Genomic DNA, 22,557 nt, shown 5'->3' on the forward strand with positions numbered 1-22,557 from the left:
GCTACAGTAACCCCGCACCTCTGAAGTAGCTAAAAAAGCAGGAAGAAAAAGAAAGAATGCCTGGCTCAGGAGTGATGTGCTCAAAAGCCTTAGAATGAGGCTTCCCTACTTAAAATTTGAGTGGTACTCCAGCTTGCCTGTGTGCCTCTCTGATGAGGGAAGTCATCTGTATACCCTGAGTGTTCGCTCCTAGTCCTTCATTGATAAATATGAACAGAAAAACATGCAATGCAGTTGAAGAAAATAAGGCCACAGTATACTCAAACACATTTGAAATGATTTCAAAAGAAATAATCTACAACTTTTAGCTTTTCAACAGTTTTACTGAAGCTTATTACCTTCTTTGATTGCTAAATTGATAGGATTGTTCTTAGTAGAATGTAAAAAACAAAAGTTTGTAAAAAATAGAAAGGCCTTGAGTCAAACCCCAGGACTGCCAAAAAAAGAAAAGAAAGAATAGAAAGAAAGACTTTGTAGACACAAACCAGATTCAGACTCCTCTTTATTACTGACTCATCACTGCTTATGTAAGTTTTAGTACAAAGGATACAAATTTGTTTTTAATTTATTTTATTTACCTGCAATATGGAATGTAAAACAAACAACTATCTGACTGTGATGAATATTTTAAAGTGTGCATTATAAACTAATAGGGTTTTAAGTTCAAAGCTGATGGCTGCAGGACAAAGAATGTCCATTTTGGGGTGCTCATGACAAAGCTTTACTCACTCTCTTGGTATATTTCTTTCCTTTGTTGTAATTATATATCATTGGATTGCATGAGTATTTGATTCTTCTTCTTTTTTTTTTTTTTCCGGTACTGGGGCTTGAACTCAGGACCATCACCTTGAGCCACTCCACCAGCCCTATTTTTGTAAAGAGTTTTTCGAGATAGGGTTTCATGGAACTGTTTGCCTGGACTGGCTTCAAACTGCGATCCTCCTGATCTCTGCCTCTTGAGTAGCTAGGATTACAGATGTGAGCCACCAGCGCCTGGCTTGATTATTTTTAATGCATTTGTATTTTGCCACATGCACTTAGAATGCTTCTGTTTCAGGGATGATTAGAAACACTAAAAAAAATGGAGATGCTATCTCAAATCATGGACATTTTTCTTTCCTAGTGTAATACTTTAAGGTTTTTTTTTTTGACTGGGACTGGCATTTGAACTCAGGGCTTTGACTTTGCAAAGCAAGTACTTTATCACTTAAGCCATTCCTGCAGTCCATTTTGCTCTGATTATTATTATTATTTTGGTGGTACTGGGGTTTGAACTCAGAGTTTCAGTCTACCATTCAAGTTACCTTTCTAGCCCTTTTTTGTATTGTGTATTTTCAAGATGGGGTCTAACAAACTGTTTCCCCTGATGGCTTGGAACCTTGATCCTTCTGGTCTCTGCCTTCTGAGTAGCCAGGATTAAAGATGTGAGCCACCTGCACTCAACTTAAGATTTTTAATACTAGTTAAATATTGTTGAAAAGGACTCAAAGAAGTAGATAAGAATAGATATACAGTGAGTCCCCCTTTCAATTCAGAGTGGGGGCATGGCTCAAGAGGTAGAGTGCTCGCTTAGCCTGCATGAGGCCCTGGGTTCAATCCCCAGTACTGCCAAAAAAACCCTAGCATCAGATTTATCATGTTCGATGTGTATTTAATGTAGGAATATGGTCAATGTTAAATATGGAATTTTAGTGATAACAGTATAACACTATTACATAGGTCAAAAGGTGCTATACCAAACCTCAGTCTAATTATAAGTCATTTTTCTTTCTGTACTAGCGATTAAACTCAAGGACACCATGTGAGCAACACAACATAGCCCCATAAATCATTCTTTTAAGTTGTCTAGTGTTACTTAGAAAAAGACAAAGAAAAACCAGATTGTTTCCATTATTATTTATTTACTGTTCTTTAAAAATAATTCTTCCATTTCTTTACAACCATGAAAACAGCCTAGAGAAAGGGACCTTTTCTGTTTCCATTAAAACCATTTGCAGAATTATTCTGGTTTTACTCTTCTCCCTTTTTACGCACTTTCTCATCCTCCTATGCCTCTCTAACTTGTGGTCTCTTAGTATATAATTTCTTCCACTCATGACAAATTTTTATTGGCCAAGATCAGGCACAAAAGGAACAGAGAGAATTAGAAATAGGAACTTGAATTATTTTTATTCTTTTTTCTCTTGTAACCTAAGATTTGGGATGTATGTAATCTTCTTCTTTTTTTTTTAATTGTTGAGCTCTGTATTTTAGCTCTTAATCTAAATAATATAATTGAAACTTCTGCTTTTTTGTGTATGTGTATGTGTGGCAGTAATGGGGATTGAACTCAGGGCCTCTCACTTGCTAGGCAAGCTCTCTACCACTTGAGCCACACCCCCTGTTCTTTTTTGCTTTTAAGTTTGTTTTTCAGATAGGGTCTCCTATTTTTACTGTGGCCAACCCCAGACTATAATCTTCCTACCTCTGCCTCCCAAGTAGCTGGGATTACACATATGCGCCTCCAAGCCCAGCCCTGAAATCTCATTTTTATGTTATTTTTTTATTGTGCTGAGTGGGGGTACATTGTGGCATTTACAAAAGTTCTTACAATATATCAAATATATCATACTTGAATTCACCCCTCCCCCCATTACTGAATAGTTTCAACAGGTATCATTTTTCCATTTACATACATGTGTACACAGTATTTGAACTATATTCACCCTCCCACTCCCTTTCCCCAACACCTTCCCCTTCCCATTGGTACCAACCTCCTCTATCCCCCACTGTAGGACCTATTCTACCCTCCTGTTCTCTGATATTTGTAAATGAAAAAAAAAGAAAATTGACATTTTTCATTGTTTAAGAGAGCTACATAGGGAGTTTCCTTGTGACATTTCCATGCATATAAGTATTATAATCTGAATTGGTTCATCTCTGTTTTTCTTTCTACTTTTGTTCCCTTTTTACGGTGATTTCAACAGGTTTAAAAACTATATATTTGTTCTTGTATAGAGAGTACATCAACTATATTCACTTTCTTAACTTCCTTCTTTTACCTCCCTCTTTCATATGTTACCTCCTCTTAGAGTGACCTTTTTTTCATAATATTACTGTATTTGTATTAGGTCTGTATTCCACATATTAGAGAAAACATGTGACTTTTGGCCTTCTGAGCCTGACTAACTTAAGATGATGTTCTCCAGTTCCATTCATTTACCTGCAAATGACAAAATTTCATTCTTCTTTGTGGCTAAGTAAAATTCCATTGTACATAAACACCACATTTTCTTAGTCCATTCATCAGTGGTGGGGAATTTTGGCTCTTTCCTTAGCTTGCTATTGTGAATAATGCTGAAGTAAACATGGGAGTGCAGGTGCCTTTATTTTAACCTGACTCACATTCTTTAGAGTATATCCCTAAGGAGTGGAATTGCTGGATCATGTGGCAGTTCTATATTTAGTTTTTTAAGGCGCCTCCACACAGTTTTCCATAGTGTACTAGTTTATATTCCCACCAGCAGTGTATGAGGGTTTTCCCCACATCCTCCCCCAAGAAGCTAGGCATACAGGTGTAAGCCACTGGAGCCTAGGCTGGCTCAAATCTTACTTTTTTTTTTGGCGGGGGGAGAGTTGGGGTGGTACTGGGGGTTTGAACTCAGTACGTACACACACACACACACACACACACACACACACACACATACACACACGAGTCAACCTGAACTGAATGATTGTGGTTCCCCCTCCCCCCAAAAAAATTGTGTGATGAACCCTTAATTCCCAGTGTGCTAATATTTGGAGGTGGAGTTTTTGGGAGGTGATTAGTCATGAGAGTAGAGGCCTCATAATAGGGTTAGTGCCCTTATAAGAAAAGACACAAGCTGGGAGCCTGTGGCTCACACCTGTAACCCTAGCTACTTGGGAGACTGAGATCAGGATGATTGAGGTTTGAGGCCAGCCCAGGTAAACAGTTCATGAGACCCTCCCCCATCTCCAAAATAACCAAAGCAAAATGGACTGGAGGTGTGGCTCAAGAGGTAGAGCACCTGCTTGGCAAGTATGAAGCCCTGAGTTCAAACCCCATTCCTACCAAAAAGAAAAAGACACAAGGCAGGCATGGTTATTCATGCCTGTAATCACAGCTACATATAAAGCAGAGACAGGAGGGTCATGAGTTCGAAGCCAACCAGAACAAAGTTATTGAGATCATGTCTCCAAAGAAAATAAAAGCAATGGGCTGGGGATGTAGCTCAAGTGATAGAGTACTTGACTAGCATGTTTAATCCTCAGTACAAAAAAAAAAAAAAAAAAAAGGGACACAGATCTCCTCTACCTGTGAGACAATAGCCAAGAAGATGTCCATCTATGAATCAAGAAGAGAGCCCTCACTAAGAATCAAATTAGCCAGAACCTTGATCTTAGACTTTCCAGCCTCCAGAATTTTGAGAGAGAAATGTTTGCTGCTTAAACCACCTAGTCTGTTGTACTTGTAATTGCACCCTGAGCTAACTAAGGTAGAAACTGGGACTGAGAAGTTCCTATCGTGTGCTGCAGTAACAGACACCTATAATGTGCAAATGGTTGTGGAATTGGATCCGGGTCCAGACTGGAGAGTTTTAGGTGCATGCTAGAACAAACTGATGATGTTGTGGAAACCTGCTGGTAGAAATGTGGACATTACAGGCAATTTGGCAGAGGGCTCAGAAAGGAGAGGAGAGCTGCCGGAAAGCTTTCATTGTCTTAGAGGATATGTGGATGATCACATACAGAATTTTGGTAGAAAGCCAACCAATAACAGCCATTCTGAAACAGTGGTGAGTTATTCTTTGTTACAAAATGGCAGATATTTGACTCAATTGTATTTGTGTTTTACTGTGTAGAAGGTAGAATTTATGAATGATGAAATTAGATCTTTAGCAGAAGAGATTTCTAAGCAAAATAGCGAAGGAATGATTTGGTTCTTGTTTATAGTAAAAGTTGGAAAAAAGAAGAAATGAATTAAACATGGAATTAAGCAAAATAGGATCCATAAATTAAAGATTTAGAAAGTTCTTAGCCTGTCCATGTGACAGAAAGTGAGAAGACATGTGCAGAAGGGAACACTAAGTGTCTTGAAAACAGAGATTGGTGGAGATTCATACGGACCTGAACCACCAAAGTAATCAGGAACCCTTGCAGGAATGCATCAGCTTGAACTGAACAGAAAAGACTGGCTGGGATTGCAGAATGGCTTTGGACTTTTTGCATTTTACAGGGCAGAGCCAACTTGCTTGCAAAGTGCCTTATTGAAGACAAAGAAAGCATGATTGAAGTATCATCAGGGCTGTGTCCTCAGTTTCTTTTCTTTTTTTTTTTTTTTCATTTTTCTTTTATTATTCATATGTGCATACAAGGATTGGTTCATTTCTCCCCACTGCCCCTACCCCCTCCCTTACCACCCACTCTGCCCCCTCCCTCTCCCCCCCCAATACCCAGCAGAAACAATTTTGCCCTTATTTCTAATTTTGTTTTAGAGAGAGTATAAGCAATAATAGGAAGGAACAAGAGTTTTTGCTGGTTGAGATAAGGATAGCTATACAGGGCATTGACTCACATTGATTTCCTGTGCGTGGGTGTTACCTTCTAGGTTAATTCTTTTTGATCTGACCTCAGTTTCAAAAGGGGAGGAACATCACCTCCCTATCAACAGACCAGGTGGCCTCTGCCCAAAGCCTGGTAAGCCCAAAGCCACAGGGTCAGTGTTGCCTGCAGCCTTGTGGGGTTGCAGGGCAGTTCATACCAAGACAGTGCATTCTGTAACTTCTTTCTTTCTTTCTTTCTTTCTTTCTTTCTTTCTTTCTTTCTTTTCATACATCTTTTCATATTAGCAAATCAAAGTCAGATTCATTTTTAGTAGTGTTACAGAATTGGAATTTTTTTCTTTTAATAATCAAGTTGGGGATGTAGCTCAGTGGTAGACTACTTGCCTGGCATGTAGTCTAGGCCCTGGACTCAATTTCCAGACTGTAAGAAAAAAAAAAAAAAACGCATAGTATGTGAATATCTAGGTTATGGAAGCTTGAAATAATGTGAAAATAAGGAGCAGAATGTTAACATCCCCCTTCCTGTTGCCCATCCCTTCACCACCATTGCTGCCTTTACAGAGTTCACAGTATGTTTATTGGACCTCCAAGTCACATTCCTGTGTACTTAATATGTCTTCATATGTAATCCCAACAGAATGTACCTTAGGGTGTAACTCTAAATTATGCTGTGTTGTCTGCCGTGGCCATAATTATATGATGATAGCTGGTTAGTAAAGTAATTATACTCAAATTCAGAAAGTGTATTGTAGCAAGGTACAAAATAAGTCAAAAGTATTCGCTCTACTTGCATATCATTTAGGCAAGGTAGCCTAACCTGGGAGACTTTAAAAAATATTTAGACTGTCTTTAATCTGATTACTTGTAGCCTTGCTGTTTAAATGTGTGTGCGTTATTTTGGTCCTTCAAAATCTTTTTTTTTTTTTTTTTTTGGTGGGACCGGGGTTTGAACTCAAGGCTTCACTCTTGCAAAGCGGGTGCTCTACCACTTGCGTCACACCTCCAGCCCCCAAATCATTTTTGTTGTTGGAAAATGTGTAGAGATGTTAGTTATTCATTCAGTACTAAATATCAGAAGGTTGTAGTTGGTATTCCACTTGAAACAGTTTCTTTTCCTCTTCCCTCCCCCTTCCCTCTTCCTCCCCTCCCACACTTCCCCATCCTTCCCCTCTCCCTCTTTCTTGACCTCATGCTAGTTAGGCAGGCACTCTAACCTTAAGCCACTCTGCCTGCCTTTTTTTGTTGTTGGGTATTTTCGAGATAGGATCTCACAAACTATTTGCCAGGGCTGTCCCTGAACTGTGATCCTTCTGATCTCTGCTTCCTGGAGAGCTAGAATTACAGATATGAGCCACCCACACCCTGCTCCAGCACTTGGTTTTTTGAAATAGGATCTCTCCATTAAATAGTTAAGGCTGTCCTCAAACTCATGATCCTCCTGCCTCAGTACCCTGAGTGTGGAGGTTATAGGTGAACATTATGATCAATTGGTACCCCGCCCCCCGTGCTGGGGATTGAACCCAGGACTCGGTGCGTGCTGGACATATGTTCTACCACTGAGCTTCCTCCTCAGCCCAAAACATACATCATCTTTCTAATAATTATTGTCCACTTCTGGCTGCGTCCAGTATCTCACTCTTGTTTTCTTCTTCACTGCAGTTGCGGCAGTCCCAGTCCTACTGCACAGACACAGAATGTCTTCAGGAATGTAAGTACCAATGGGGCAGGAAGAACTGCCGAGCCAAATTACAGACCAAATGACTGTGAATGTTTGTCAGTTTTTTAACTCAGAAATTGTTCTTTACCTGCCTCAAAAACAAATCCTGAAAAAAATTATAAAAATCACAGATAAGAAAGATACACAGATTTGGGCTTGGTGGCACACCATGCCTATCAGTCTAGACCAGCCTGGGCTACACAGCAAGACACTGGCTTTTAAAAAAAAAAAAAAAAAGTAATTCTCAGTACTACAAACAAAACAAAACAAAAAACAGCTGGGGTATGGCTCAGGTGGTAGAATACCTGCCTAGCAAGCATGAGCTCTTGAGTACCACCCCCCCCCCAAAAAAAAAGAGGTAAAAAAGAAAAGGAAAAACTTCCAGGATACTAAAAGATAGCCACTGTTGACAACCTGTGTATATGCTGCCAGACCTTTTTCTTAGCAAATATGTGTGTAACAGGGTACATAACTGGAGCATCTAGCTTGCTAATTCAGATCCTTCATCATTTCCCTAGCAAACTCTTTGCCTCCATTGGGAGGCTTGGGAACTTCTAAGTAAGGGGAGGAGGCCATTCTTTCTCAGGAGAGTATGGGCAGTGGGGAGGTTCCTTCACAGGGCTTTATGGGCATAGGTGATGGTAAAGTGAGTATCAGAACAGGAAAATGTTCAAGTGTTGGTGACAGACTTGGTGGCCAGTATGTGACACATCCTTTTTCAGAAGTAACTTCAGAATACCTTGAGCAGAACAAGGTAAACTAGCAATTTAGCCAATCCAGTCTGTTTTTAAATTTGATTTTGTTTTTGAATTAGCGTACACTAATGACACGAGGGAATTTCATTGTGATGATTCCATTCATGGGACAGTGGCCTGAGCACAGTCACCCCTTCCCCCATGCTATTCCAGCCTTGTGCTGTAGACTGGAAGGAGAGATATGACATGTGCAGAATTGTGAATTCCAGCATAAGTAGATTTCATATGTGTTTATAGAAGTGGGATCATTTTGAATGGGTTGTTTTTCATTACCTTATTGTGAATACACCTACGTATATTTATTTCAAAAATGATTATTGGGGTATAGAGTAAATCCCAGAATTCGGGAGACTGAGGCAGGAGATGAGGAGCTCAAGGTCAGCCTTGGACCATAGAGATATCCTGTCCAAAAAAAATTATTGGGTGGGTGCTGGTGGTTCACAACTGTAATCCTAGCTACTTGGGAGGCTGATATCAAGAGGACCATGATTTAAGGCCAGCCCAGGCAAATAGCTTGAGAGACCCTATCTCCAAAATAATGAGCCAAATAGACTGGAGGTGTGCTTCGAGCAGTTACAGCACCAGCTTTGCAAGTGTGAAGCCCTGAATTCAAACTTCAGTCCCACCAAAAATAATACATATATCCACATGTATATATAGTACTGAGGAGTGTAGCTCAATGGTATAACACTTGCCTCACATGCACAAGGCTCTAGGTTCAAACCCCAGCCAGGCACCACACTTGTAATCATAGCTACCTGGAAGGCTGAGATAAGCAGGATTGTGGTTTGAGGCCATTTTTGGAAAATATTTCAAGAGACCCTATTTCCAAAATAATCAGAGTGCCGGGGGTATGGCTTCAGTGGTAGAGCACCTGCCTAGCAAACACAAGATTCTGAGTTCAAACCCTACCAAATAATAACAAAACCACCAAATAGTAACAAAAATAACCAGAGTAAAATGGACTGGAGGTGTGGCTCAAGCAGTAGAGCACCTACTTTGCAAGCTCAAAGCCCTGAGTTCAGACCTCAGTACTGCCAAACAAAAAGGCCTGCAAAGAAAAGAAAAATTTGTTTCTTCAATAATAATAATTCATTATGGGGATGCACCAGTGTTTAAATGATTCCCTTTTATTGGAATCTTAGGTTGTTGATATATTTTTTTGCTATTCACATACTTGAACAAATAATTGTATATACATGTCAGGGAGGAAAAATAATTTTTTCTTCAACTTCTCATAGTTCTTAGTTGGGACATCTATGATAAGGGTTATAGGTGGCAGATATGATGGGAACACTTATATCCCAGCACTTGGGAGGGTGAGGCAGGAGGATCACAAGTTGGAGGTCAACCTGGATTACATAGTGAGATCTTGTCTCAAAAAGAAAAAATTTAAAAACAATAGGGAAACAAGTTTTTTAATGAGGCAGTATGTATCATGTGGGAGAAACCTCAGTAAAATGTAACTCAAAGCCTGGGTGCTGGTGGCTCATGTCTGTAATCCCAGCTACTTGAGAGGCAGAGAGCTGGACAATCATAGTTGTAGGCCAGCCCAAGCAGAGTCATTGAGATCCTACCTTAACCAATAAACTGGGTGTGGTGGCTTGCTCCTGTCAACTCAGTTTCTTCGGAGGTGTAAATAGGAGGGATAGTGGTTCCAACCCATCTTGGGCAAATACTCGAGACCCCAAAAACTCGGTTATAGGCTCACGTCTACAATCCTAGCTACTCAGGAGGCAGACGTCAAGAGGATTGAGGTTCAAAGCCAGTCCCAGCAAATTGTTTGCAAAAAAACCCATCTTGAAGATACACAACACACAAAAAAGGGACTGGTGGAATGGCTCAAGTAGTGGAACACCTGCCTAGCAAGCGTAAGGCCCCAGTGCCTGCCAAAGGGGAAAAAAGTTACTCAAGGCAGTATCTTAGAGTTGTGGGTACAGCTTAGAAGTAGAGCACTTGCCTAGTTTTCACTAGGCCCAGGGTTTGATGTCTAGCACTGCAATTTTTTTTTTTTTTTAAAAGAATCAACTTAGAACTCTAGATGTCAGGTGTGGGTGGTACATATCTGTAATCCCAGCACTAAGGAGGCTGAAGCAGGAAGCTCACACGTTCAAGGCCAACCTGAGCTAAAAACAAAGGGATTCGTAAAACAAAGACAAAGAACTCTTAGAGTTTTTGCTCCCATTTCCTGCATGGAGAACAAGAAATGTTTCTTTTCCTCCCCCTCCATACTTTATCATGTTATACTAAAATAAATCCCTGCTAACACTTTAAAAAGGAAGAAAGAATTCTTGCTTGTCTAGCATCTTTAGGAACAATAGATTTGTGGCAAGTTGATTGGAAAAGTGTGGCAAGGTAAAGGTATGGTAGGAACTTGATGGAGGCAGGCGCGTTACATTTCCTCCAGTGCCGTCTCTGTGCTGAGAAGAATGTAGAGTTGTGTCCAGTAAATAATTTATATCCTGTTTTTAGGCAGAAGAGTGAAGAGGGGAGTTATGGGAAAGGTGGGTTTTGTTGTTGTTTTTGTTTTTTTTCCCATTTGCTCTTTCTTTTTTGGTACCTCCAGCCCTTTTTACCTTAGTTATGTTTCAGATAGGGTCTTTTGCTTTTTTTGCCCAGGGCTAGCGTGGACCCTGGTCCTCCTACCTATCTCTCCTACATAGGTGGGATGATAGATATGTTCCACTATGTGCAGCTTGTTTGTTGAGAATGGGGTCTTGCTAACTTTTTGCTTGGGCTGGCCTCAATTACAGATGTATGTCATCTGGTCCAGACTCATTTGCTACATCTGGCCCAGGGTCATTTGCTGTTTCTTTTCTTTTTCTTTGTTATTTCTTTGTTGCACTGTGCAGGTCAAATATTTCCCCCACCGGGTAAAGCCAAAACCTGCTTTGCCAGTTGAAAATGATCTCACTGAACTCCTTATGGGAAAATAAGCATTTATTACATTTGTGGTTTATGTGACTCTTTAGCCAGCCCCACCTGTAAACCAAATATATTCTTCCTCTTGCAGGTGAAATGTCACTTCCTTACTCTAAATAGAAAGGCAAAACTCTCAAGTTTGAGTACTCAGCCATGTTGTCCCCTTCCACTGGTTACTCTGGGTGATACTTTTCAGTTTTCTCAGTGAGCCTGTATTTTTAAAAAGTAATATATTTTATAGCTCTTTATATTTAAATACATTCTATTCAATCAGAAAAAATAGATTTTTTAAAAAATTCAGTGATGTATGTTTTAGAATAATAGGAAGTTCATTCAGGCATCATAATTTAATTACTACTTTAATAAATGTATGTCCTATTCTCTCCTGTCCTGAGTTTTTAACACATTGTTTCCTTTCGTTCTTTTCTGCCTTTCCTTAGTAATTCCTATAGCTTTGTTTTATGTATGTTTCATTTTTGAAATGTTTAGTTACTGTGATCTGAACTCATTTGAGTTGTAGAGCCAACTGCTTGACAGATCTAAAATTAGTTAAATACAGACCAAAAGTCAATGGTAGAGAAATACATGTGTTCTTATTTATAGAATCTACATGGGTTGTTAGCATTTGGCATTGCATATGGTTTGAGATTTTAATGTATTTGTTTTGAGTGATTGCTAAAGACACCCAATGGTTATTTTTGATTACTGTCTGTCATTTTTATATTGATTATTCCTTTCAGTGAGGCTCTACCCTTGACAATTTCTAATGCTTAGCACGCAATTTCCCACCTTCCGCTGATTCTAGTTACAATCTGAGAATTTGTCTATGCTCAGCCTTTAATAATCTCATCAGTTCTCCCCAAGTCTGTATCTGTCTCTTCTTCGGTTCCAGTTTACCACCTACCTTCTGTCTTCTTTCTGGTGTTTTGTCTCTGTGATTTAGAGCCATGCCCCCAGCCCTTTTTTGCCTTGTTTACTTTTTCAGACAGGGTTTCATGTTTTTGCTTTGGACCTTGATCCTGCTCTCTCCCGAGTAGTTGAGATTACAGGTGTTCACCACATGTTTTGTCCACTCTCTCATTTTCCTTGTCTTTACTCTAGACACCTTCTCAATGTGACCTCTCTTAGCCTCCTGTCGAAAATGTCTGTTGTTTCTCATCCCCTCCTTCCCCTTTGTTTTCCCCTTGTCTCTTGCAATTGTATGCTTTACTTAATTATAGTAGGCTTCTTAGGACAAAGATACCTGGAAGTGAATGAACATAGTTCAGTGGGTGGGGTTTAGCTCAGTGGTAGAGTGGTAGCATGTATGGGGCTCTGGGTTTGATCTTTAGCAAGAGGGAAGAAAGAAAGGGAGAGGGAGAGAGAGAGAAAGAAAGCAGAAAGGAAGAAAAAAGAAAAGGGGAAAGGGAGTCAAGACAGTTTATTTTAAAGAGAGACAAGACATAGTTTATTTTGACCCCTCTAATAGAGTCTCACATCATTATTTTATTGCAGAATGTTTATTATAAATGTAAATATTGAGCCAGGCACTGGTGGCTCATGCTTGTAATCCTAGATACTTGGGAGGCTGAGATCAGGCAGATTCAGGTTCAAGATGATCCCAGGCAAATAGCTTGAGAGACCCCATCTCCAAAATAACCAGAGTAAAATGAGCTGGAAGTTTGGCTCAAGTAGTAGAATGCCTGCTTTGCAAGCTTGAAGTCCTGAGTTCACATCACATTTCCATTAAAAAAAAGCAAGCATTGAAACAAAGGATAAATATTAATTTAGATCTTTATGTGAATAGTACATAAACTTTAACCATGTAAGTCTCTGCAGTAGTGTAAAAGTGAAATACACCTTTAAACTTCATAGAATATTTTTATGTTATTTTTATGGGGATTGAATCTAGGTCCTAGGTCATGCTGGGCAAATATTCTACTACTGAAATACATGTAGCCCAGGCTGACCTTGAACTTCTGGGATTACAGGGGCATATCACCATGCCCATCCTCCTTAGAGGCTAATTACTTTTTATTCTTCAAATATCAAGACCAGTCTTATTTTTCTCACTTTCTCTTACACATGAAATGGATGTTAATGATGGAGACTACAGGCTCACACCTGTAATCCTAGCTACTCAGGAGGCAGAGATTGGGAGGATCACGGTTCAAAGCCAGCCCACAAGACCCTATCTCAAAAAACCCTTCACAAAAAATATAGGGCTGGTGGAGTGGCTCAAGGTGTAGGCCCTGAGTTCAAGACAGGAATGAACCCTGTTTTTCTGAGGGTTCATTCTGACTGCCTCCAATTTTATTTTTGAATGTCAATAACATAATCTTTAACAAAAGAATCAAGGATAGGTAGATCTGAAAATAGAATTGTTTCAAAAGGAACAAGGACAGCAAGAGAAAATCCTTGGCTTTTAAAAAGAGATGCATATACATAGGATGGAATAAAAGTGAGTCAAAACACCTTGCTGTATGTATTAGAAATTTCCAGTGTGCCATCAGGACGAGTGCCCTGAAAGTCTTAAGACTTTGGAGCTTTCCTTATATTTCTCTGTATAACTACATTTGCATTATCAACCACACAACCTTCCCTTGGCAGGTTGCCCCCAGTTTAGAAAGATCTGAACTAGAATTTTTGGCAATATGTATGCATTTCTTCAAATAAACTTCGTAAAAGCACTGCCACTAATGTCTGACAGTTGACTTGGCTAAGTCTTCCTGAAATACATGTAATCTTTAAAAAAAAAATCATTTTTCCCCTCATGAGTGGCAATCAGTCAGTCTTACTCGCACACTAATATGTTCTAGTCATCCAGTACCTTGTTGATGCTACCACAAAATTTTAGTGAAGTTTAAAGTTTCCAAAGGGATTATCCAAGGCAGCCAAAAAATCACATTCTGAAGAATGACTGAAGACATTATTGACCTTGGCAGTGAGGCAGCGGTGAATGATTTGGGGGCGCATCTCTGCACTCATTACACAGCCTGGATAAACATTCAGTGGACGGTGTAGTCCACTGGTGGAAGCCAATCATGGTCACTGCAAGCTCTGGTGCACCTTCTGCTTGAGCATCTCCATCAGTGCCAGCTCATTGCCAGTTGCTTGTTCCTGTGCAGGAGCCAGCTTGATGACCATCTTGACGAGGTTGATGAAGTTGTTTTTTTGGTTTTTTTGTGGTACTGGGGCTTGAACTCAGGGCCTACACCTTGAACCACCCCACCAGCCCTTTCTTGTGATGGGTTTTTTCAAGATAGGCTCTCACGAACTGTTTGCCCAGGGTTGTCTTTGAACCATGATCCTCCTGATCTCTGCCTGCTGAGTAGCTAGGATTGCAGGTGTGAGCCACTTGCGCCCAAGTTCTTGATAATCTTCTCCACCTCCTTCTTCCTCTGGGTGTACTCCCTGGTCACTCTGTAGAGCTCATTTGCACCTTGCTGCTTGTGTATTCTGTTAGGGTGGTGGCGATGGATTTGGACACCATCTTACCTAGGATGATCTTCTGTGCCTAAACGGCCAGGTTTTTGGAATTAAAGATATCTGTGGTCACTTGGGGCTCCTCTGCCTTGCAGTGCATGGCCAGACCTCTCATAGCCAAGAGATACACTCATTTTGTGTTTTCAATGTCTAAATATTGTTCCTTCCATCTCTGCCAGTAATGCTCTAATTATGTCTTCCTCATCTGCTATTTTAGCTCTGCTGTAGAATCTTACTCTGTCTCCTACCTTCAAAATTCACTTCTTTAAAATGGCACCATAATTATCTTTTAAAAATTCAGACCATAGCTGGGTTCCAGTGGCTCATGCCTGTAATCCTAGCTACTCTGGAGGCAGAGATCAGGAGGATTGTGGTTCGAAACCAGCTTGAGCAAATAGTTCAAGAGACTGTCTCTCAAAAATACACAACACAAAAAAAGGGGTGGTGGTGTGGCTCAAGTGGTAGAGCATCTGTTTAGCAAGCTTGGGCCTTGATTTCAAACCCCAGTACCACCAAAAAAAAATTCAGACCATATAATGACATTACCCCAGCTAAGACCTTTAGTGTCACCTTCTCCCCTGTATGACACTTAAGACCTGTCACAGTGCATCCTTTTCTCTACCCTGTGCTTGCAACACTCCTAGTATTCAGTATGCTTCTGTCTTCACTCATGTCTCTATCACTTCCCCAGCCTGTCACCTTGAAGCTCCTGGCTATTGAGGCCTTCTCAGATTGTGTCAGGTGTTTGTGATCTCTGCCTTTCAGACTTTGGACTTGTAGCCTCTGTACTCAAAATGGTGTATTTGAGGAGGTTTAATTGAATATGAAGTTCATTATTTCATGTGGTTGCAGTTCCATTGTTAGCAAATCTGCTGCATGATTCTTCATATTGAGCTAAATTCCACTTTCCTTGTGATTGTCTACAGTTTGGCTGTCTTGGATTTAGAACAAGTTTGCTCCCTCTTCTGAAATCCTGGATTTCAGGTAGAGTTGTATGGAAACCAGCTCTATAGTTAATTTTGGAGTATATCAGTTTAAAAAGCAATAAACTGAAGATAATGTGACTGTACAACCAGAAATGGCAGAGTTAGCGCTTACTGGTGTATGTTCCACTTCACCCCTCTTCTGTTTCCACTTTCACACCAGATACCTACATAAATTTTTAGTAGGAACCCTCAGGACCTGCCTCTTCCCTGCTTTTTCTTCTTCCTGGTGTCCAGCTAATAGCTTCATTGTGAATATTCATTCTATTTGTCATCTTATTTGTAGTATCTTTCATATTTGCTTGTAAACACAGATTAATGTATAAGCAAAATAGGAAATGCCAGACCATAAAAAGTACATGTCACATAACTTACAGGGAGCTCTTGGTGAGGAAACAGACTTTAAATCTGTTGATTGTATTCCTTAATTGTTTGGCTTTTGTTTTATTTTATTTTTTTCTTTTTGAGACAGAAAAAATATATATATATAGCTCAGACTAGACTTTTATCTCTGGATCTCCGGCCTCAGCTTCCCAAGTGCTGGAATTACAGGTGTTAGCTAACATATGTGACTTTATAAATGCCTAAAGGTGAAGACCATAGAAAACATAGGTGACAGATCACTTGAAGGCCCTCTCACCTCTCTCTGCTGGCTCTCATGCAGCTGCCCCTACCCCTGATGTATGTCTTTATTTGCTCAAGTAGTGTCAGGGAGTTTGAGTGACATATTTTCCCAGGCCAGGCTAACTCTAACGTGAGTTTTCCTGTTCTGAAACCTTATAAAGTGAGACTGCAGGTAATCATAAAAAACCCTCCAGGAACCCATTCATTCCCTGGTTCGAAATGTTGAAGGAGTCTAAACCAGTTCATTGTGCAGTGTTTTCAATCCTGATGTATTGTAGGTATCTTGTTTGTGGTTTAACTCAGTTTACTTAATTTTTTTACACATGGTTAAAAATGAAGTACTTAGGGCTAGGGATGTGGCTCAGGGGTAGAGCGCTTGGCCACCATGCCCGGCGCCCTGGGCTCCATCCCTAGCACCGCCCCTCCCCAAGATCACGAGCTCAACGGGGACTGAGCTCAGGTGGTAGAGCGCCTGCCTAGCAAGCATGAAGCCCTGAGTTCAAACCCCAGTACCACAATAAAAAAAAAAGAGCTCAACGGACATACACTAGAAAGTCCCTTCCTGCTCACATTCTGCCATTAACCCAGGTCCTTTCTCTAGGTATTGTTAGCCTTTTGTGTACCTTTCCAGAGTTTCTTTGTTCATATAAAAGCCAAAATAAATATATATAATTTACCCCCACTTCCTTTTATACACTGTTCTTCATCTTTTCTGTCTCAAAAGAAAAAAAAAAAAAAGGGAAATCTTGACTGGGAGTGCAGCTCAGTGCTAGAATGTAAGCATAGGATGTGTAAGGCCCTGGGTTCACTCCCCAACATCAAAAAGAATTGTACAGGTCTGTGTTCATTTATTAATAAGGCATTCTTGGCAGACACTTACGTTTGCTTCCAGTTTTTTTAAAATAACCTTGCACACTATGCCCATTTTAGAACCAAGGTTAATAGCATTTCATAGGACTGCAACAAACAGAAAAGCATTAGCTATGACCAAAGTGTTCTACTTTAATTAATTCAGCTGTTAGCTGTTACCCTCTATTCTCAGCTGAATTGTGAGCTATTAGAGAATAAAATAAATGATCTTGGGATGGGGGTGAACTCAGAGGTGGTATGCTTGCCTAGCATGTGCAAGGCCCTGGTCCCGGCCTGGGGGAAGGAGAGTAGGGGCTGGGGGTCTATTATAACCTAATTAGGAAAGTTAGGATACCATTCCTTTACATTAGAAATGCCTCTAGTATTCTAGAGAATGCTGAGGGAAAATGGTAAAGGAGAAAGGAATGTGGATGAAATAATGGAAATAATGGTACCCCTAAAGGACTGAATTTGCAGAGTGGGCTAGTGCTGCTAGCCATTAGCATTGAACTATTATATATCCCATTCATTTGGAAGGCTCTTAAAAATACTGTTGTTTCTTGACTGCATCCCCAAGGTGGTCCTGAGTTGTGTTGGTTACAGGCCATTACGATGCACAGCCAGGCCAAGGAACCACCATTGGCCAAAGATGAGTAACTAGAACAGATGATGTGCTTTGCTTTCTTCTTTTTCTTTCCTTCCTTCCCTTTTTTTTCTTTTTTTTTGATTTTTTTTTTTTGATAGGATCTCACTGTGTAGCCTGGCTGGCCTTAAGCTCTAGCCGCAGCCTCAGCCTCAGCCTCAGCCTCTTGAGTACTGGGATTACAAGTGTGCTCTCCCACACTGGCTTTTGAGATGATATATTTTCTGTGAAATGGTGAGAGATAAGATTAGATGAGCAAAGGCCAGGGTAAAGTCCAGGCAGTGCTTTCAGAATTGAAGCAGTAGGTAGTTGTGTCTCAGCAGAAGTGTGTGTTAGAAACAGTGGTTTTTCTTGTAGTAGTAGTAGTAGTTGGGATTTTTTTTGTTGGATTGATTTTTTTTTTTGAGACAAGGTCTTGGTATGTAGCCCAGGCTGGACTCAGTTGTGATCTTCCTGTCTCAGTTTCCCAAATGTGGGGATTACAGGAGTATAACACCAGACCTCACATAGAACCTGTTATTTATTTTATTTATTGATTGATGGATTGATTGAACTGGGGTATGAACTCAGAGCTCTACTGCTTGAGCCATACCTCCAGCCCATTTTTTGCCCTGGTTATTTTGGAAATAGGATCTCATGAATTATTTGCCTGGGCTTTACTTGTGTGAGCCACTAGCATTCAGCTGGAAACAGTGTTTCAAGCAGACTCTCTGGCAGCAATATGCAGGAAGGAAAGTCTTTGGCCACCACTACTTTAGGCAGGTCTCTCATGCCTGTAATCCTAGCTATCAGGATGCAGAGATCAAGAGGGATCACTGTTCAAAGCCAGCCCAGGAGAATAGTTTTCGAGACTGTATCTTGAAAATACCCAATACAAAAAAAGGTTGGTGGAGTGGCTCAAGTGGTAGAACATCTGTCTAGCAAGCTTGAGACCCTGAGTTCAAGCCCCAGTACCATAAATAAATAAATAAATAAATAAATAAATCAACCAAGCAAGCAAGCAAGCAAACAAGCAAGCCAATCTAGGAGCCACAATACAATAGTCATTTTTATTACTTTGAGAGTCGTAAAAAGTTTTTTAGGGACGATTTCTCGAGAAATAGGAATTAGTAAATGTATAATCTGAGGTTTAACTCTCAAACTTCAGAATCTTTTACTTACAAAGAATATTCTATTTTTAAATGTACAGATTTTTTTTTGTCTTTTTTGGTGGGGGGGTAAGACTAGGGTTTGAACTCAGGGCTTTGTACTTGCAAAGCAGGCACTCTGCTGCTTGAACTGTACCTCCAATTCCCAGTTGAAGTTTTGATAGGCTATTTTAGTAAACACCTAGAGATACTTTGTTTTTCTCTAGAAATCTAATCTTCTTTAATTAATTTTTGAAAATTTAGTTCTAATAGACTTCAGTTTTAAAAATCTGCATTTCATTTACTAGAAATTTATTGAGTTTAAACTAGGCATGGTGGTACAGGCCTATAATCTCAGCACTGAGGAGACTGGGGCAGGATCAAAAGTTCAAGGATAGCTGGGTACCAGTGGTTCACACCTATAATCCCAGCAGTCAGAGATCAGAAGGATCACAGTTCAAAGCCAACCTGGGCAAATAGTTCTCGAGACCCTATCTTGAAAAAACCCATCATAAAAAAGGACTGGTGGAGTGGCTCAAGGTGTAGGACCTGAGTTCAAACCCCAGTACTGCAAAAAAAAAAAAAAAAAAAAAAAGTTCAAGGCTAGCATGGACTACATAGTGAGTTTATGGTTAGTCTAGGTTATATAGCCAGACTTTTTTTTTTTTTTTTAAACAAAGAAATTTGTTAATTTCATACCAGAACTAGGCACTGTGCTAGGCACTTTATATAAGCTGAGAAATACTGACACCTACACACACACGCACACGCACAAGCACACACACACAGAGGCTTTTTTTCTCTTAATACATAGACTTTAAAAATATCTGGCTGGGCATGGTGGTACATACTATAATTACAGGATTTGGCAGGCTGAGGCAGGAGTATCATTGCTTCTCTGCCAGCTTGGGTTACATAGTAAGTTTGAATCCAGCATGGACTATACAATGAGACCTGTTTCTAAACAAACAAACCAACACCTAGATCTGAATTCAAACTTGCTTTTCTGAAAAAAAAAAAAAAGGCCAAATTATTCTCCTTGAGAGTTTCATTAAAGAGATCCTTTAATTTATATGGGTTGCAATCTAGATGTTCCCTTTTCCTGCTATTTCTGTAATTAAGATGCAGATTTTTCTTCCCTAGAGGAAAATGTTTTCTGTGTGTTATGTGGTCTTAACCTGGGCTCTGTGGATCCCAGCAAATCTATGGATTGGTGGCTTTATGGTTCCATGAAACTTCTAAGGTTATATGCAAATTTGTTGAATGTGTTTAGTACATGATGTCTTACAACAGAGAGTATCCTTTATTTTTATCACATTCTCAGAGGATTCTGTTACCACATTTTCATATTACCATATTTTCAAAAGCTTCATGTACTATAGTTTGGTTTAATGACTATTTAACATAATTTGCCATATAGATTTCTCTCACTGAAGAAAAGGAAATTGAAGATGTATTACTCCATAGTTGTTCTTCTCTAAATTATTATTCTTTTTTTATACTAATATAATCTTTTTTTTTTTTTTTTTGGTGGGACTGGGGTTTGAATTCAGGCTCGCAAAGAAGAATCTACCGCTTGAGCCACACCTTCAGTCCATTTTACTCTGGTTATTTTGGAGATGGAGGCTACAATCTTTTTGAGCCAGCTCACCTTGAACTGCAATCCTCCCAGTCTTACCTGCCAAGTAGCTAGGATTACAACTTGAACCACTGGTGCCCAGTTTACTAATATAATTTTTGAAGCTGGCACTTAACCATTAGAATTTATTTTTTTATATTTATCTAACAATATTGTAATCAGGCTACAATTTTACAACAAGTACATTTTTTGTCTTTAGTACCAGGACCTTCTGGTGACAATGGCATCAGTATTACTATGATCTTGATGGCCTGGATGGTTATTGCAGTGATCCTGTTCTTACTGAGACCTTCTAATCTAAGAGGATCCAACCTACCTGGAAAGCCAGCCAGTCCACATAATGTAAGTACTGTGAATAAGAAAGCCTTTTGGAGTGAGTGTATGTATGTGGACTGGGGAGAGAAAAGACATTATTCTGACTGAAATATCTAAATTAGCAAAAGGAAGACTTAACTCATGGAATGAATTCCTCCTGTGTAGTCCTAGTAATTCTTGCATCTACAAATGATCCTTTGTGGAGTTAAACAGAAAATAGCACAGACCAATAATCCAAAAATGATTGTAAAATATATTCTAGTTACTCCCAGGAGAACCATCAAAATGATCAGCTGATAATGCACAGCAGTACTGCTTCAAATCTTGTCACTGTGCATTGCTCTCCACTTCACAGTGTTAATCCCTTGGCTCTCATGCTTCAGCCCTCTGAAACACATTTCCTTTTTTTTTTTTGGCTGTACTGGGGTTTGAACTCAGGGCCTACACCTTGAGCCACTACACCAGCCCTTCTTGTGAAGGGTATTTTTGAGATAGGGTCTCATGAACTATCTATTATACTCACCGGTGTGAGCCACCGGTGCCCAGCCTCTGAAACACTCTTACTAGTTTTCGTTCAAATGTCTCACCAACTCTTTTGACCTAACTACTAAGTACAGTATTCTGAGCTTATCTGGCTAAATCCTGTTTACCCACTCTATTTCTCTCAAACACATTTTTCATTTGCATCACAGTAAATCAGCTGAGCTGGCAAAAGGAGATGTGGAAATTATTCATGTTTGTAAAGCTTTTGTGATCAGAAGAGTTCCAGTTCTTGTGTTCTGGCATTGATGATTTCAAGCAGAGCATGCAAATGTAGTAAAGGAAATATCAGAGTTTATAATAGGTAAAAGAGAGGAAGAGGATTAGAAGTGTTGTTCTCTGTCAGATGGAATGGAGGAGCTGTGTGCAGGAGGGGAAGGGTATCTGGGTGGACTGTGTATACACTTACGTTGATTTTCAGGTATCCTAAGAAGGAGGAAATTTCCACTCTTTCTAGCTTACAAAGGATTTGCAATTGAAAAGGACCCCTGACTCTGAGGAAGTGAGCTCTAAATTAAGCTATATAGTTTGTTTTCCCTGAGCTAAAATGGTTTTACTTATTTTGTTTTTCATTTTACTAGGGTATACTTGGGGGATTCAATTCTCAATAGCCTTATATTGTACATTGGCTAGATTGCCTCCACTGTCTCCCCCCAAGCTAAACAATCTTCTGTTTGTTTTTTGGTGGCATTGGGGTTTGAACTCAGGACCTCACGCTTGGTAGGCAGGTGCTCTTACTGGTGGAATGGTTTGAGCCATTCCACCAGCCCTAGTTACACAGTGTTAAGAGTCTTGACCTTAAGAGTGCCTACCAGGGGGCAGGGGGTTAGAAATGACCCAAACAATGTATGTACATGTGAATAAATGAATAATTAAAAAAAGAAAAAAAAGAGTGCCTACCTGGCAAACATGGGGCCCTGAGTTCAAACCCAGTGCTGGGCGGTGGAAGGGGAAGTCCTCACCTTTCCCTAAGTGTTAGGTGTTAGGGACTGAACTCAAGGCGTGTTGCAACAGTTTTTAGAACCTGCTAAATGAAAACTAATGAAGTGACCCAACAGGGTAGTTCCGCTACTGTCTTTTATAGAATCTTCACTAAAGGATTCCTGACAGTCCTTTTCAGAGCCAGTATTTGTATATTATTTCTTTTCCATATGATTTGAATGTTATCTCTTTTAAAATATTTTCATAAATTTGTTAATTAGCTAATTTTAGCCATTCTACAGTGTATACATAAGTATATATAATTTTTGCCAAATAAAAATATCTGTAAGGTGACACAGTATCAAAGTGAACTTTCGTGTTCATTTGTTGAACACCAAGTTACTCCATGAAATTAATTCTCTTCTTCAGCCTTCAACAAGTAAAATTCCTAAAACTATTGTTTCTTTCCCCCAGCCTGGTATTGTTAATA

At 39.8% G+C, this 22,557-nt stretch overlaps 1 protein-coding gene and 1 pseudogene across 1 annotated transcript in view; one reads left to right on the plus strand and one right to left on the minus strand.

The window, feature by feature from the left end:
• Smim14 (small integral membrane protein 14) overlaps window positions 1-22,557 on the plus strand; it is a 47,176-nt gene that overhangs the window by 20,462 nt on the left and 4,157 nt on the right. Inside the window, exons 3-4 of the mRNA XM_020160979.2 lie at window positions 7,227-7,275; window positions 20,491-20,633. Coding sequence (XP_020016568.1) covers window positions 7,227-7,275; window positions 20,491-20,633 — 192 coding nt within the window. The remainder of the gene's footprint in view (window positions 1-7,226; window positions 7,276-20,490; window positions 20,634-22,557) is intronic.
• Window positions 13,735-17,308, minus strand: LOC109684538 (tumor necrosis factor alpha-induced protein 8 pseudogene; annotated as a pseudogene).

Source organism: Castor canadensis, chromosome 9, assembly GCF_047511655.1.
Source record: "Castor canadensis chromosome 9, mCasCan1.hap1v2, whole genome shotgun sequence".
NCBI classification, from domain to species: domain Eukaryota; kingdom Metazoa; phylum Chordata; class Mammalia; order Rodentia; family Castoridae; genus Castor; species Castor canadensis.